This window comes from Drosophila nasuta, chromosome 2R (genome assembly GCF_023558535.2).
Source record: "Drosophila nasuta strain 15112-1781.00 chromosome 2R, ASM2355853v1, whole genome shotgun sequence".
NCBI classification, from domain to species: Eukaryota; Metazoa; Arthropoda; class Insecta; order Diptera; family Drosophilidae; genus Drosophila; species Drosophila nasuta.
The window spans coordinates 21,933,025-21,951,639 of NC_083456.1; the positions used below are offsets into that span (position 1 = coordinate 21,933,025).

Consider the following 18,615-nt stretch of genomic DNA (forward strand, 5'->3'; position numbering starts at 1 on the left):
GAAAATACAATTATTGTTAAATATGTGATATAATTTTATTTTTAGTTTTTTTTACTTGCGATCAGTAGTAATATGACAGTATTAAGTACGTTAGTACCATGTACAAAGCCGTTAACAATTTCCAGCTAACTTTAAGATTTGTGCACTGCCTCAAAGTTGGGCACACTAATTCGCGTAATATTATTGCCGCTCGCGGTCTTGTATTTTGGCCCACGCGTCTCCGTTTCTCTGCCAAGCATTTGAAAATAACAAGCATAAACAATGAGTTTCCTGAAGCCCAAAACACACATAGAGCAGGGCGATGTGGTCATCCTGTATCTGAGTGTGAATTCTATGCACGCCATCGAAGCGGTGCCCACCATCGTAAACAAGAAAGGCGAAACAATAGTGCACATCTTTCAGACCCCATACGGATCACTTAAAGTGGAAAGTACGTATACCACATAGAGTTTGTTAAATGTTTTCTTATTAACCTGCCTGCAGATATTATTGGCGTAGAGTACGGCAGTCGCGTGGAGCTCTCCAAGGGTTATGCGCACGTGCTGCAACCAAACCCGGAACTGTGGACACAAACACTGCCGCATCGCACACAAATCATCTACACGCCCGACATCAGCATGATCCTCCATCAGCTGGAGGTGCGTCCCGGTGCCGTGGTTATCGAGTCCGGCACCGGTTCCGGTTCTTTGTCACATTACTTTCTACGCGCCTTAAAACCAACCGGACATCTGCATACATTTGACTTCCATGAGGCGCGGGCGGACCAGGCACGAGAAGAGTTCAAGCGACACGGGCTGGGTGACTTTGTAACGGTTTATCACAGAGATGTGTGCAATCTGGGCTTTACCAACGAACTGGATGGTGTGGCTGATGCAGTGTTTTTGGATCTGCCCGCGCCGGATTTGGCAGTACCACATGCATTCAAGGCGTTGAAGTTGTCGGGTAAGTGAAACTGCAACGGCGAAGACTGCCGCCCAGTCAAACGTTGTTGTGACAACAAGTTGTCAGCGCCCTTTGGCGCGTCGCCGACATGGAATACAGGCTGCAGCTGAGCTCGCAAGGCAGGCAGCAAGGCAACCAGATAGGCAGTCAAGCAGGCAGCAGCAATCAAGAGTCGCTCGCTTGGTCACTCAGTTGTCGCCACTGTCTCTTTGGCCATTTCATTGTGCTTGACATTGAATGCGCCCGCTTTTGTCAGTTGACGTGGTCAGAGACGCGGTCCATTCGCCCAGCTTTGTCACTCATTAGTGAAGCCAACTGTAGTCGGCACCCTGCTCAATACATTGTATTGGTAGAGGAAGTAAACAATTGTAGATTTATATTAAATTCACTTGCAGGTGGAACTACAAGGTTTACTTAAAATCAACATAAAAAAACTTGAAGAGGTTTTTAAAAATATGAAGAGTAGAAACTTTAGAGAATGATGCAGTCCGCTATTTCTTACCATGCTCTCTGTCAATAAGGTCAACAGGTTTTTTGTATACCTGAATAGGTTAGAGAACGCTATTATTCGCAAATAAGTTAATTCTGCTGTTTGAAATACAGCTAATCGATAAGATTAGAGCGTTTATCGCAGCTTTCGATTAACTTCAGAGTGATGCGCATATTCAGTTATCTACATCAACGTTATCGTTTATCTTCTATTCAACTTAGGTGGTCGCTTCTGCTCGTTCTCGCCCTGCATTGAACAGTCCCAACGTTGCATTGAAGTCCTCACCAAATTGGGCTTTAATGAGATCTGCTCAATGGAAGTGCTGCAGCAGGAGAGCGTCATCAAAACCCGTACATTACCTGTGATCGATTTGGAATTCCTGAAAGCACCCAAAGAAGTTGAGACAAACACAAACGAGGACGCCAAAACAAAGGAGCCCAAGGAGCTGAAAAAGTATTTAACATCAAGTAATCCCCAAGTGCTGCCCGGACACACGGGCTTCCTCACATTTGCCACACTGCCACCCAACATACCCAAAGCTTGAAGCAAGTGTAATTTTGATAAATAAATTGTGTAGTTTTTTATTCTCTCGCTTGTCGTGTTATTCATAGTCAAAGTCAAAGTCATCGAAGAGTTTGCGTTCCATGCTCCTGACGCCACCGCATTGATAGCAACGCTGTTGCAACTCCAGCTGCTGATGCTTCCGGCTCGAGGATTTGCGTGGCAATGCCCACGGCATGCGTTGCTCTGGTATGGCGACCTGAGTGCGTTCCGGATTGCCGCTACACGTCGGACAGCGACCCATGACATTTGATTTGGGCACCATGCCGTAGAGCAAAGGTCCGGGAGGTGGAACCCCATAAATGGTAACAATTTGTGGCAAGCTGGAGTAGGGACGCGTTGGAAACATCTTTTCGCGATTCAGGAAACTGCAGAAGAGAAAGATGAGAGCATTAGTTTGACTATTGATTGCTGCTTGGATTGTCTTACTTGGGTCTGGGCTCCAGCCAAAGATTGTTCATGCGTTTGCTGCGCATGATGTCACCCAGTTTCTGCAGCAGCCGCAGATTCTCACGTTCGATTTGCTGCTGCCTTTCGCGTTCGTTCTGCTGCTTCTTCCACTTGCGCTGCACATGATCGTGTTGGCGTGGCGACTTCGTATCAATCGCTGGACGAGCGGACATCACTTTCTCGCGATGCTGCGCGTATCGCAATTGCTCCCACGGCTGTTGCAGCAATTTGTCGCGTCTCGAGATCATGGCAATCGAAATGGAAATGGCGATTCTTTTGGGGGGATGAAGCGATTTGTGGGGCAACATGTTTGCCAGCACAAACAAACATTTGGTGCGTCCATAACAACATAACAACAACCTTGCCAGGACAACGCCGAACGCGAACGCAAACGCAAACGTTCGCCGGGGGCCACTCAACAAATATTGCACAATCATGCTCACAGATTAAGTTCAACAACAGCAACGACGACGCTGACGCTGACGACGACGACGTCGGCGGCGGCAGCTTTGCTCAGCTGTCCCGACTGTCTATCCAAACAGTGACATCCCTTGGACTTGACTTGCAAATTTGCGGTCCAAGCGCAAAAAACACGGTTACATAATTCTCATTGCTTTCGATTCTGGTTCTTAGTTTCGGTTGTGTTTCTGATTCAGTTTTGGATTCTGGTTCTACTCCTGCTCCTGCCCCGCTTGTTAGGCAACCGATGCCGGTTCCTGTGTAGTAGCCGCTCTCAGTTCTCAGTTCTCAGTTGGTGTGGCGGCAAAATGTTCTTTCTTCTTTAAGCTTCTTCAACTCAGTTGCTCTGTGGCTGCCACCGCAGTTGTTGTTGTTGTTGTTATTGCTGTTGCTGTTGCTGTTGCCGCATTGCTGCTGCTCATATGTCAACCGGCAACTCAGTTTGCTGCCGTTCTAAACTCTTGTTTAGTGTTTGATTGATGCTAAGTGCTTGTGCCTATTTCATATGCAAGTACCCACTTAATGCTTTCAATAATTTCTTACTAAACTTTATTTGGTAAGCGCAGTTCAGAGCAAATTTATTTCCTCATGCAGCGCAAAGTGATGTATGAGGATAATAACACTAGACAAGCCAAACGCTAACAGAAATATTGATAAATATAAATTATTTGAAATTAATTTTACTCAACTAATTTGTTTTCTGAAATATACAAAATCAAGACATTTTTGATAAATAGAAAATTCCAAACTTATTTTGAAATATTCAATTTGTTTTCTGAAATATTAGAAATCGAAACATTGAAATATCTTAATAAATTTATATTAATGTCTCATCCTGAAGACTCCAGTGGGTCTGACTGACCTTTTAACCCTAGAATTTCATTTAAAGTCAAAGTCAATAATAACAATAATAATAAAAATTAAATAATATTTATGTTGAAAAGCTAAATATTGTTTTTTATTAAAAATCAGAAATCTTAACAGCACATCCTGAAGGTTTTGAAATAAAATTGGCTATATATTTTATTTGATGTTGCTCTGGCTGATATTTTTAACCTATCATTTAATTTAAAATTCAAAAAAGTAAAAAATTAATCATAAAAAAATGTTCTATGCTGAAAAACTAACAACAACTAACATTAAATACAGTTTAAAATATTATTTTTGCAATTACAAATAAATATTTTTAAGTTAAGAATCCGAAAAATCTTATTGTGAATACCTCAGTGTCTCTGGTTGCTGTTTGCAAACTTACATTTAAGGTTGTAAAAACAATTAGTAATAAAAATGTGTTTGTTGAACAACTTACAAACATTCCTTAAATTCAGCAGTACTTAGCGCATATTATTTGTTTTAAATAAATTCGTCTACAATCAGATCTAGTTATAAATTCGAATTAACCATTATTTATTATTAAATTTTGCATATTTCAATGTGATTTATTTGTCAACACTTATTGACAATTTTAGCTCAATAATTTATTTGGCTTTTGAGCTATTTTACATGCATTATTACGCACTTGTTTGCTCAAATATTTATTGCCTTGTTCACAGAACTTGAGCGTTTCTAGGTAACATGATATGCCACTTGACGGTCAGTTAACTTTTGTATTGTGTAACATACTTCCAGTGTGTGGTTATTTTGTGTGAATAAATTTGTCTACTCGCAGACTACTTTGTATTTAGTAAATCCTGTCTAACAAAAATATAAAGAAAGAAATCCCCAGCAATTGTTCTGCTTTTGAGTTTATTAGCCCCCCGTTGGGGCGTCTTACAAATGCGTCTATTGTTTTTTATATATATAATTTTTTTTTTGCCTGCGTTCGTGTTGCAAGCCGCGTGTTGCGTGTTGTTGTTGCTCTTGTTTGTGGCCAACAAGTTGCTGTATTCCCAGTGGCCAACAACTGTGCTGTGGCTGTGGCTGTGCTGCTGCCATTGGGCGTGAGTTTGCACTATTATCAAATTAAAAGCAACGCCGCTTATTGGTCAGTTAATTGGAAGATCTGTAATTTGATACTGGTAACGTGTTGCTTATCACAGCTCTTGTTATTGTTGTTGCTGATGCTTTTGCTGTATTGTTGTATTGTTGTATTTGTACAATTATCTTGTTAGCTGATCGACAACTGTAACGGATTGCTATATTCACTATATAGCCCATCATAAGCCGAAAATCCCATAGCCATGGCCCCTATGACCACTCGCGTCTTTTCTTGCCCCTATCTTAAAGCTTTGCTGCCTCGTCACAACTAAACACCTGCTTATTTCTGCATAAATTTCATATAGAAATGCTCATATTTATTGAAAATACTCGTATTTATTAAATGGCATATAATTGCGCTTTGTGTGTGTGTGTGTGTGTGTGTGTGTGTTAGGGGGGTGCAGCGCTGCCCCCAGCAATGTGGCCAGTTTCTCACCTTTAGAAGCCGACCAGCAGTCGCAGATGCCGCAACAACAACCACAACAACAGCAACATCAAAATGATGCCAGCGGTTGCTTGATTCTGCTTTTTTGAGTTGGTTGAGATGGAACCTTGAATGAACTACACAATCAATTGAAATCACTTTTATTTATTACTCATAAAAAATACAAATAAAGATCTAATAATTGTAGATGTCAAGATGAATGCGAAAAGTCTGCACACAGTTTTTAATTATAGATAAAGTTAAAGTTAATTAAAGGTTGTTTTATAAGTTCTTTATGATGATATAACAACATTTTGTCAGTTTAATAAAGTATTAAGTTTAATGGATAGATGTAATAAATAAGCAAAGAATGATTTTATGTTGTATACTAAATTTAATTTATTTTAAGAATTACATTTTAAGAGATGTAATAATAGCATTAGGTATTTAAGTATTTCTGCTTAAGCATAAAATCAAATAAGTAAATAGTTGTTCATTGTTGCACAATAAAATATGTGGGACATATTTTATTTAATTTCTTACATTTTAGAAGATGTCATTAATAGCATTCCTCATTTCAGTATTTCTGTTTAAAGTAGAAAATTAAAGTGTGGAATATTGCTTGCTGTTTTTATTTTTTAATGAGAAGCTTGACAGCTAATGTGGCCAGAATTTAATAAGAAACCTAATTCTAAATTTTATATTTCAACACTAAAATAATACATAATCAGTCAGAATTGCAATTCTTCTTCTAACAGGCAATTGGCCATGCCCATTTTGGTGTAGAGTGCAATAAGTTTTGGGTTAGTACTCGCATATCATACACAAAGTGCATACAATAACTGGCCTGTCCATTTATTACAATATGCGCCGGCAACGCCAAGGCAACACAACAGCAATGCACAACAGCAACACACCACAGCAACAGCAACAGTCGAAAACTGCGATTTGCTGTCAGCTAATAATAATAATTTCGATATTGAAAATACGTTTTCTTAGTTAGGTACGACACTAAACGATTTCGCCCATTCGAAGTGTAGTGTTGTTGTTGTTGTTGCTGTTGTTATTGCTCGAGCATCGACAGTGCTAAAAGTCAGGCAAGCAACAGCAACACTTGCAACCCGCAACGTGCAACAGGCAACAGGCTGGCAACTGGCAACTCGCAACTGGCAGCGTGCAACACAACGGGCACAAAGTTGACCGTTGGTGGGGGCGGTGCTATTTGCTGCTGCCGCTGCTTCATCCTCGCTGCTTCCTCGTCTGCTTCTTGCTGCTTCATCTTGAAGCGTTTTTGCAGACAGGTGGTGTGTTGGTGTCGATGTTGCTGGGTCGCCGCTCGCTCGCTCGCTTGGTGTTCAATATGAGCCACAATTGAGGCATTTAATCGAGCATCTCTTAACACGCCTTGGAATGTTGACTTATTATTGGCCATGCCAGCCAAATGCAGTTGCCACAGTTGCCCGATACCTGCTCGCTCTCTCTCCCTCTCTCTCTCTCTCTCTCTTTGGTGTGTGCAACGCTTGTGTGTCTTGCGTCTGCGTCTGCGCCTTTTGTCTGCCTCTTGCGTCGGTGTCAGAAGTCTGTAGTTACCTCACAGTAAAAGCGTTTATCATCATTAGACTCAATCTAAAGACGTTTTGGCTGGGGTTATCATGTTGATTATGTTGTGTGAAAACAAATTACATTTTGCTGCTCAGACTTTAACACCATTTGTATGCGCCTATGTTGTCGTTGCAGCATTGTTGCAACATTGTGTTGCTGTTGTCAGTATGTGGCTGCTGTTGCCAGGCTGCTGCTGCTGCTGGCTAATTGTGAATCTGTTCGAAAGATTCAATTGTGCCATTGACAAACCAATTGGCTTGCTCAATTTTGTGAAAGCCTTTTACCCAGTCTCTTTCTCTCTTTAGCGCTCTCTCTCTTTGTGGGCCGTGAGAAAATTGCAAATCAAAAATATTTCTGCCATTGCCAATAATTGCTCGATAATATTGCGCTGGCTACATTGAAGCAGACTAGACACAACCGAAAACAATATGAGAAAGAACTTGGCAATAATTTTGCTTTTGGGCCTTGTCTAAGACACAGCTGTGTTCTATATTATTGTTGTTGCTGTTGTTGTTGTTGCTGCTGCCGCTGCCTGCAGCTGCCGACATGCCACTTGCAACAGCCACAACACCAACAGTAATAAAGTTAAGCTACGCTTTGGCCCTGACCGTCTAATAACACTATGCTGCATAAAAATCTATAAAGTTAATTGTGCACTTTGACAACATTATTTTTAAGTTGAAATATATTTATTTAGTCGCAAAAGTAAACTCATAAATCTTAAATCGTTTTCTTAGTTATTCAGTTACAATTTAAATGAGTATTTCCCATTTAGATAATAACAAATAGTTTAAATGTTATCTTGTTTATTTATTTATTCACGTGCTGTTGAGTGTTTTTACAACGAACTTGATTTTGCCCAGCCAATAAACATTTTTATGCACTTTTAAACTTAATGTTTGTTTTTGTTTGCTGCTGCAACAGTTGCGATAACATTTTCTGATTTGTGCCACAACAAAAAACAAAACAAGAAAACGCTGCCAGGCTGTTAACTATTTATCCGAGGGTCAATGTCACGCCTTGACGCCTTCGCCAATATATTTAAAGCTGACTTTTTGTCACAATTTATTGCTCAAAGATTTCTATGTTAATCTATCTGTGTGTGTTTGTTTCTCTCTGTCTCTGTGTGTGGTTTGTGTGCCGTTTTTCTTGACTTTTGGCTGGCCGTTTTTATCTTGTCAACGCAATCGTCTATTAGTTTTTCTTTTTTAATTAATTAACAATGTTCGCATGGGTGTCAATGGCGAAAATGGTGTGGCATGGTTGTTTGTTTGCCCCAAGCTCTGTGCAATTGTTTTATATATATTTTTTTTTATTTTATTCGACATTTTTTTTGTGTATTTATTTGTTAATGTCTGTCGCTGGCAGTGAGCGGAAAAAATTGTACATGGCTTTTAAATGGGGTGCCCAATTAAATGTGGAAATAATAAAATTAAATAAATGGAAAAAAGAAAGTGAAGTGCAGCTCAGCAGGTTGCCAACAGTAGCTTTTTTTTCTATTTCGCGTGTTTCGTTGTTATAAAATATATTTTGTGCAATGATTTCTTTCTATCATGACAGCTAATACTTGTTAGTTTTGAATGCTGTTGATAAGCCAAACAATTATCTACGTGAGGTCGATCGACTTGACATTTGACTGTGTTCTAAGTAACCTTTTTGGAATACCCCATGCAGAGCTAAGCTTATCCAACTTGCATAATCAACATGCATAAAGTTTTTCGTTAGGAATTCAAGACTCACATAGCACACAAAATGCTCGCAAGTCGCCGCCATCAGTGGTGAAGTCAATAGTGTACTATGGACAAACTAATTGAGCCATTTTGAAGTCCATGATAATCGTTTTTGAGTAGTACTCGTACTTTGGAATGGGCAGAAAAACAAAACAAAACCCACACCCATTTGGCAACGCCTTCAAAGGAGGCAAAGAAGCTCAGTGATTCGCGTTGTCTGCTTGACTGTGTCAACTCGAATGTGCAATAAAATTAAAGTTTTGTTTATGAATGGAATTACACAGCGACCGGCAGACAACGGCAATAAGCAAACGGCAAAGACAACGACAACGTCGACATTTAGCAAAAGTAAAACGCAGCAGGAGCTCTGAACGAAAGAGAGAGATGGAGAGGAAGACAAAGAGAGACAGAGAGAGACTCGGCTCAGATTCGCAGACACTTCATCTAAATGTCAGGCCATATCTAGCGACACTCGCACAAACCTACCAAGCTCGCCGTTTGCCGGTGTTAGCCCTCAATTTCAACACTCGCATTCGCACTCAGCGTTGAGCTTGGACACCGTCGTCGTCGTCGTCGTCGGCGTCTTGGCGGCTCTTTGGCTCTTTGGCGGCTGCTTTGGCCAAATCAATTGAGCCGCCTGCAAACGAGCCAAAACAAATGACTTGAGAGTTTTCGCCAAGGCAAAAGCGTTGAGGCCCCGAGGAGCGCTCAAGATCATTAGTATAATTTAAGTAAATTAAACGCAGCGATTAGGCCAGGATGCAAACGGCAACGTCGTCCACATTCACATTCACAGTCACAACGACGACTACGACAACTACAGCTGCAGCACTACAACTTCAACTTGAGGCACATCCACAGCTGTAGCTGAAGTCGGCAAAAAGGCTTGTGTTTATTTAAATTTATTGTAACATTGACTCTCTGGACGCTCTGCGGCGTGGCGATGGCGATTTCAATTTGTAAAACAAGCGAGCAAACAAGCTGTTAAAATATAATGATTGGCACCAAAAAAAAAATGAAAAAAAAAATATAAAGATGCAACGCGTCTTGCGTCGAGATACGAGATGCTCATACTTTACTTTTTTTTTCGTTTTATTTCGTTTTTTTTTTGTGGCATGCATTTCGTATCTAGGTTAAACTGTCCGCATATGCATATCGCTCTGCCTAACTGGCTGCTCATTCGTAAATTTATGTGGCGTTTGCTCATTGTCTCAACGCTGCGCTTATGCTTATGATTGGTAATGCCTCGATACTCGTACATAAACCATTTGGCATTGAAAAGCTCGGCAGCTTGGACTATGGATATGCGGATACTACATTGTTCGCCAGAAGTTTTTACAAGCCAAGCGCGCCAGTTTCCCACACAGACAATGGGCACTCCAAGAAAAAAAAAACTGTGGCGGCGGCGACAACCACAACAACAACAACTGGCAACTGGCAAACTTCCAACTGCCAACGACTGCCGGGCTCTGGTCTCTAGCTCTGCAGCAGCAGAGAACACAGCACTGCAGAGCAGAGCAGCGCACAAAGGTAGCTCCAGACAGAATTACAAGCGCAATGGAACAATGAATGCAGTCAGCACCATTCGAACAGTGGTGAAAGTGCCAAGCCGACTAAATGAATATTCGATAATGGAAAGCGAATTGTCATCAGGCTTCTGCTTTTTGCTTTTTGCTATTTTCTTTTTTTTTTATCGACACTCACATACATACACTTCACCTAATTGGCCTATTAGAAAATGATGAGTGGAGAAATAAGTAAATGCATTCGAAGGAAAGCTGATGAAAATTTTAAATAAAATTAAATACAGTTATCATAAATAAATAATCTTCATTTGAATTTCTGATTGCCAAACAAAGCTTAGTTTTAATTTTAGATAATAGTTTATTAAATAAACAATAATTAACAGCATTTTCTTATTTTTATAAAATGTTCTAGATTTCTACTCAGATCACTTACTGTTTTGCGTCACTGTGCTTGCGTCCGAGTCTTTGGCAATTGACAAAAGCCAACGTAATGCACAGTAAACAAAACAAATAAACAGTCAGCACTGAGCACAGACAAAACAGCAATTCATATTTGCTCTGATTTATATGGCGTCTAGAAGTTTTCCATTTTTATTATCATTATTATGATTATGATTCTCTTTTTCCCATGCAACAAAAGAGGTCTGCGGTCTGCAGACGGCGGACGGTGGAGTGCACAGCACACACACACACACACACACACACACACAGCTCATAGTCCATACACAGACGCTGCTGCTGCAGCTGTAATCAATCAGAGAGAGAGCGCAAGACGCAGACGCTTCAGAATCTGAATCTGCTGCTGCTTGTGAGTTTCATCTTTCTGTTTGGGGCAAAATTAATGTGCTTTAATTTGCAAGTTTGTGTCCTAAGTCTTTCGTTGAACTGCCAAGTTTGTGTCCTAAGTCTTTCATTTGGCCCTGCCAAGTTTGTGTCCTAAGTCTTTCAATTCAGCCCTGCCACACACAATGCGCAGGGCGTTTTTTTTCTGTGTGTTCCACAGAAATGTCATTAAAGCACCACACACAAACTCACACAAACACACACACACACACATACACACTATACAGAGTAAATGAAGAGGGTGTGCGAGTTGTGTTTTTGCTTGCTTGCTGTGTGATCTGGGCAATGTCAATTGCTGCAACGCCAAAGATCTGCATTGCTTGATATTCTAATTGCTGAAATTGTTTGTGGCAGACAAGTGTGTGTGATTATAGTATGCGCCATGCCCAATGAATAATCATTGAAATCCGTTCGCTGTATCGCTTGCTATTGTTGTTGTTGTTGTTGTCGTTGCTTTTGTTGCTGTTGTTCTCGTTGTTGCTGTTGTTGTTTTGGCTGTTGACAAGAGCAAACACCCGCATGGAGCCAGGAGGCTGTGGCACAACCTGGTGGTTGGTGGTCCTCATTGTGTCGCACTGATCCAAATCGCTGCGCCAAAGCAAAGCATCAAATTTTTCGCAACGCTCGTTTTCAGTTGTTGTCGTTGTTGTGGCTCATGTTGTTGCTGTTGCTGTGACTGCTGCTGCTGTTGTAGTTGTTGCTGTTGCTGTTGTCGCTGCTCTTGCTTTTCCATCAGATATGAAAGCTGGAGCGTCGCCGTTGTTGGCGTCGCTCGTCTGCTCCTCGCCCAACGCAGTTTTCGGCTTGATTTTCTTAATTAAATTTTTGCTACGCCGCTGCCAAGGCTATTCGAGAGCACACTAACCACAGCTCCTCCTGTCCTCCTGCTTGTTTAACCCGATTGCCTGTTGATGATGCTGCCGCTGCCGCAGCTGCAGCCACAGCCACAGCCACAGCTGCTGCTGCTGCCGCTGATGATGATGATGATGATGATGTGTGGTTTATAAGTCTGTTGCAGCGCTTCGACGCAGTCGCTGATTTGACGTTGTCGATAGGGCTTTTGGTGCTTGTTGCTCTTGTTGTTGTTGTTAACACACTCCCACATTTTCAGAGTTTCGCTTTTTTGTTGTTGTTATTTATTTATTTTATTTTTATTTCTTTTTTAAGGAGTCGCTGCCAGGCACTTACAACGTTTCGCTCCAGTTAAGGCTAAACATTTAAGTTAAGCATTTTCATTTAATTAGTTTTAAATTCAATTGGCCTACTTGAAACTTTTTCATCTTAATAAGCTGTTAACTTATTTTATTTCTTGACGTGTTATCTGGCAACAATTACCGCATTGCCATAATTTAAAAGTCTTCGAACGAAGCTTCGCTCATTAACCCATCACCCATCTTGTCGCCCAAAACTTGACCCGCGCTCAACTCGACCCACAGCTCGACCCGACTCGTTCATTTTGCGCAGCACAACAGCAACACCAACACCAACAGCAACAATGCCTGCAACAACAATATGAAAATGCGCCTACCAACATCATTTACATCATCATTCACAATAAAATAAAAGTGCACACGCCCACTTAAAGGGCCTCATAAATTGTGTCGAATAATCAGTTTCAACATAATTTATTGTAATTTACGAGTGCCGGCAACGTGGCAGAAGCAGCAGCATCAGCATAGCCGTAGACTAGGAATACAGAAGAAGAAGAAGGGGGAAACCGAACAGATCTATAGTAACTAAACTAAGTAACAACATACAGTCAGTCCAGTCGATAGATTTCCGACACAACCTGAATTCGTATTCGAATTCACATTGCGCCCACAAGTTGAGTTGGTAGAGTTGTTTTTTTTTTACCATTTTTTTTTATAGAGCGTCCCGCAACTAAATAGTACAAATGAAAATCCTAAACGGCACATTGAAAGCATCTTGATAAGAACATTGAAGGCAGCAGCAATGTGGCTCAGTTTGTTGCTCGTAGAGTTTGCCTTAAACACGTAGAGTTGGCGTGCGAACACCTTGGAAACACAATATTTCAATGCCTAATAATATTTTTAGCGCTGCTTTCAATATGCTTGGTTTCATTGCCGGCAGAGTCGAAAGCGAGCCTGTAAAGATATTTCTTAACCCAACTTGCTACGAGTATTTCCCCCTCAGTTAGTTGCGGCTATTGTAATTGAAACTATTGTTTCCTTTTGTGTGTGTTAACTTGAAGCTCTGCAATTGCTGCCAAACAGCATTTATATCAATCACTCAATAAAAATACAACGATCAATCAATTTCAACAATCATTGCGAGTGAAGATCGACAAAGACAGCGATAACGAGAGCGAGACAGAGAGAGAGCGAGAGACAGAAAGAAAGAAATCCGAAATGCTGAGATTGATTTGAGCGAGTTTGGCTTTTGTGTGTGATCGCCACAGACTTGGTCTGATCTGGGATCGGATCTGCAGTGAGTATTGTTGTTGTTGTTGTTGGTAACGGAGAGACCGGAATCATCCCAATCAGAAGAATTGAAATGTCACTGTAATAAACTTCAAGCGTCAGCGCGATAAAGCCTCGTTCATTTCCACTTGACGTACTGACAGCCCACTGTCCTGGCCTATTATCGCCACTTGCAATCATTCAAAGCATCATCGCGAGCGACAGTAGCCTTATTAAATACTCTCCCTCTCTCTGTCTAACACTCAAGTTGAGATCAGCCTTCTCGCTGATTTGACAAAAGATATGCGCTCGATGCTCGTTATAATATTTTATGGTCAAACGAGAAAAAGGCGGCACAACAAAGTTGCAAGACTTTGCAATTTTACAATTTCACTTCAAGTGAATGTAAATACAATGAGAATACTCTTGATAATACTGATTAGGTTTTTAGAATTCCGATTCTAAACTTTATTATATATAAGATAATTTAGCATATTTTCAAAAGTCTTTACAAAAATACAATAAAATTAAAGTACTATAAGTAATGCTTTGATAGTGTTTAATTTATTCTAAAATACAACTTAAATTACTATTCAATAACTTGAAATATAATTTAAGAATGTAAAGATATCTTTTGACTATTATATCCTTTGTAAAATTTATGATACGTGAAAGTTATTCTTATTATGTTTTCACTACATTAACAGGATTTAATTTAAGTAATTTGTAATATATGAATAATTTTTCAACTAGTTTTACCTTCCATTGATTTAAAATGATATCGTATTTTTTTTTGAATGAGTTAAAAAAGAATATGAAAGAAATGGAAAATAAATGTTCGTCAAATTGAATGGGAACATTTACTTAAATCAACATGCAGTAATATAAATGCAGTTCCATTACACAAATGGCGGACACTTTGTCTAACAGCCAAAACTTCCAAACTAACTGGTTAACTGATTACTTGCACTCAAAATGGGCAGTTTTCCACGTAGCATAGATGAAAACAAATATTTGTTTACAATATGTAATGGAAAATCGGTTGTTTGCGGTTTTGTGGCTCGGCAATTACTCAGCCTGATAGGCGTGTGCAGAACTTTACAAGAGCAAGCAAGTTCTCCTCATCTTCTGGGTTCAAAGTGCTTAGCCAGAGCTGAGCGCTGATTGCCCAACTGACTTGGTTGGTTGCTTGGTCAAAACTTGAACGACTTGTTGACCAGGCCGTTGTGCATCTTCCCAACGTAATTTAAACTAAATCGGTGCGCTCGCCAAACTGCGTAGAGAGGAACGTAGCAGCAACAGTTGCAACAGTTGCCCCCCAACAACCATACAAAAAACACACACACACACACACTCGTTTACAACAACTATACACGCAGTTTGAACTGGGGGCTTGTTGGATGTTGAGTGCGCCTTGACTCTGTCTTTGGTCGCTGTGTCTACTCGTAATAATCAATTATTTCTGTGTAATTTATGGTAATGTTCAGTCATGATGGATTGACTGCTCTAATGTCGCTCTAAATCTTTGTACCTGGCTTGGGGTATGCTTGGCTGCTTGTAGCAGCGGCATCGCACATGGCCACAGTTCACAAACAGAGCAGGCGCAGGCTCATGCTCAAGCCTCAGTCTTTGGCTATAGATTTAAGCGAAGACTGAGACTGAGACTGCGACTGAGGCCCATGCAGGTGCAATTGCTCAGCACTGAGCTTCAGTCTAAGCTCTCCCACTAAAACCTAGTCAGCAAGCAACGTTATACAATGGAAAAGTTTTTCGCTGAAATGTTAGAAATAAAATTAGAAAATTAATCTAACAAAATCTAAATAAATCTAATAAAAACTTCATTAATATTTATGTATTTTGTGGATTAGTTCTAATTTTATATTATTCATAATTAAGAAAGATAGATAGAGTTTGATAGATAAAAGCTTTTAAATTTGTGATTATTATTTACATTTTATATTAGTGATAAAATAAACAAGAATAAATGTTTAAGATTTAATATATTTTCGCTTTATTTATTTTAAATCCAAACACAATTTATACAACAAATATTTTAATATAAAAAATTGTAAAACATTTTATTGAATTTCAGTATTTTGGGAAATTAAAGAACAGAAAAACAAATTTTACTAAAAAGATGAGTAATTCAAAATTAATTTTTTTATTATTAATTTTTTTTTTCTTTAAATATTCTTAAAAAAAATTCTCTTCAATGCTTTCTTATACCTTCCACTGTGCACCTGCTTCTTTACTTCCGTCACTGTGCGATGCGAATCGTTGCTCGCTTCGCCTCGCCTCCACTTTGCACCGCCTCCGCTGTCATCCTCTCTCGCGTGGTCTCGCTTCAGTTCAGTTCGGTTGGGGATCGGCTGTAATATGTAGCATATGTTTTCGTAAGTTTTTCTTGTATTTTGTTTAATGGCAGCTTAGATTACAAGAGCTGCGCGAATTGGGCATGAAAGGGGGGCTACAGGCAACAGTCTGAGGCGGACGCGTCTCTTGGGCACATTTTCGCATGTTGCGGTGGCTTCCAATGGGGTTTGCGCTTGCTCCTCGAGTGTCTCTCTCTCTCTCTCTCTTTCTAGCTGTGCCATGTAACTGATGTTTAAAATTGCTGTGTGATTTTCGTGGCGAAATTAATGTTAAATAAGCTTTTAGTTTATGTCCCGCCACAGCGTTGATCAATTTCTCAGTCACCCGGTCTGTGTCTGGCTGGCATCTTCTGCTTTGGCCTCCGCTCTGCATTCTAATCGTAGCACTGTTTGCCACATTCCCACCTCTCTTTCTCTTACCCTTACCCTTGTCATACATAGCTGGCAAGAGCAGCATCATCCGCGTGTGATGATGATGGTGCAGGTTTGTTGCTGTGTTTCTTTTTGTGGCTCGTCGTCTTGTTTATGTGTAAATTATGCTTGTACACATTTTATTTACAATTGTGTATAAATTATAGACGAATTATTATGTTTTCCTAGCCCCCCTCTCTGTTGTGTGGCTTACATATTAATAAAGCACCGAAGCTCACTCTGACTTGGCATTTTCTCCACATGTTTGTGGCCTATTTGAAATTCAAACGCTTAGAGTTCAGTTCAGTATGTGGGCTAGTTAGTTTAAGTTTAGAGTGTAGTGTGTGAACGGATTAGAGGGAGTATTGATTTTTAAGGAAAAATAACTTCAAGAAAGCTGACCTCAAATTTTGAACTCAATAATTGTGAATAAGATTAATAAATTTAAATAAAAATGAAATTACCTTTTTCGGAACCTTGAATTTAATAATATTTGTATTCCTTGTTGCTTAAATCTTCTTCGATTATGTAAAAATGTAACGCAATATCCATTTAAGCATTAACGTAACTAATAAAAGTGTGCAAAAATGGATCATACAGATCATCTTCCAACAGGGTATAATTCAATGTTTGAACTGCTCCAACATTGGCTTAACTTAAGTTATCTGTATCATATGGCTCTGGGTAAGGGCGTAGCGGAATATATTGTTCATAGAGTTGAGTTTATTTTATAGCCTTGGAATATGAGTACATTAGTTCCGTGGCAAGTCGCTTAGTTCGGGCCCATTGCAAAGCTAAGCAATTGCTGTGAACTGCATATAAAGGATTTGGCATGCAGTGGCAAAGCTGCAGTTTCGAGAGATTTGCCATGCCGAACAGCGGAGGGGCAAAAGGGTAATAGGGGGTGGGGAACTTTAGATAGGAAGTGTGCTAACAGTGTGAGTCTGGGCTGGCAGCCTGGGAAACATCCTGTGTTTGCAATTTGGCTTGTATTTTGGTCGTTTTTCGCTGTGTGCTTTGGTGTTATGCAAATGCCATAGAATAGGAACAACACCAGGCTTGAGCTAGAGAGATGCAACCACCACAGCAGAGGCACACCACCCTGTGTGCAGCACAATGGCTACCGTGCGCGTGCAACAACCACAACAACAACAGCAGCAACAACAACAGAAGCAGCAGCAGTGACAACAACAATGATGGAGGCAACAACAGCAACAGCAACAGCAAACAAACAGCAACAGCAATAGCATCAACAAGAGGAACACGTACAAAACAGCAGCTGTTTAACATTTATTTGCCTATTTATTAATTTCATGTAACATTTTTTCCTAGGAAATGGCCACAATGCATCGAAATCAAAGCCAAGGAACAAGCGCAACGCATTCTCTTGACGCCAGGCAGTCGGTGATGCGGTTGCTGCTGCTGCTGCTGCAGTTGCAGTTGCAGTTGCCATCGGTCAGACCCTGGCCAAAATGTCCAGCCGCGCCAACTGTTGCTGCTCAAACAATAAGGCACAGGGGCAACAGCAACGTCAGCAGCAGCAGCGGCAGTCAGAGTCGCAGGCCTGAGGCCTTGTTGCCTTTTGCCATACTTCTCCCACTATTTGACTGCGCGCTGACTTTGTTACCATCGTCCGTGGTTGCCACAAAAAGTGTCGTGACCCCGTCCGGGCCACGCCAGCCATTGCATATGGTTAGCTTTGACTCTACAGTTGGGGTTTTATTTTTTTTTGTATTTTTTTGGGTGCAACGGGCGGAATGTCTGGGCTGGAGACGGCGGTTGAAGCAGCTCAAAAATTACATGTTCCTGTTGAAATGTTTTGTGTTTTGTGTGTGTAGCATTTCCATTGTAGTCGACTTTTATTTCTAAAAATCTTTTTGTTATTTTCATTTTTATTTTGTTTTTAAATACCCTAGTATTTCAACTTGCAATAATAAACTATTTTAATTGAAATATGATGAGGATTTTCAGTCAAGCAAATATTACGTATACGTGATGTCGATGTTTTCTATTTTACTTAAAAATGTATATTTTAAATAGAAGATTATTTTCTTAACATATCTAATGATTCTTAATATTACACATTAATTCAAGTATTATATAAATAAAAATTTAAATATTAATATGTGTTTTTATTACAATTTCTCTGTGCACAAAAGCAGAGTATTTTCGCTTCGTTTTGCTAAATGTCTCTACGGTTTTTATTGTTTCTCGTGTGTAGCTATGTAGCTAATATCAGGTCTGAGGCAAATATGTAACAATCCTCGTGCTCCTTGCGGTCAAAGGAGTCGTCGTTGTCGCTTACATAAGGCCCTGTGGGCTAGGACAAAGAAAATACAAAAATGCCAAAAATCGCACAACTCAAAACCCAATGCGAAGGCGATGCTAAATGTGAATGTGAGTATCAG

The 18,615-nt window shown here is 40.1% G+C and overlaps 2 protein-coding genes across 2 annotated transcripts; one reads left to right on the top strand and one right to left on the bottom strand.

Annotated features, from left to right (window-relative positions):
• The first annotated feature begins 21 nt into the window (after nt 1-21).
• LOC132786640 (tRNA (adenine(58)-N(1))-methyltransferase catalytic subunit TRMT61A) lies at nt 22-2,003 on the top strand. The gene is made up of 3 exons (XM_060793224.1): nt 22-430; nt 484-942; nt 1,654-2,003. Exons 1-3 carry the CDS (start codon nt 262-264, stop codon nt 1,974-1,976), a joined length of 951 nt encoding a protein of 316 aa, XP_060649207.1. The 5' UTR covers nt 22-261; the 3' UTR covers nt 1,977-2,003.
• An 8-nt stretch (nt 2,004-2,011) lies between these two features.
• On the bottom strand, nt 2,012-3,425 carry LOC132786641 (uncharacterized). Its single transcript, XM_060793225.1, has 2 exons — nt 2,423-3,425; nt 2,012-2,361 (listed from the first exon to the last, which is right to left on the bottom strand). Exons 1-2 carry the CDS (start codon nt 2,878-2,880, stop codon nt 2,034-2,036), a joined length of 786 nt encoding a protein of 261 aa, XP_060649208.1. The 5' UTR covers nt 2,881-3,425; the 3' UTR covers nt 2,012-2,033.
• Between the last annotated feature and the right edge of the window lie 15,190 nt (nt 3,426-18,615).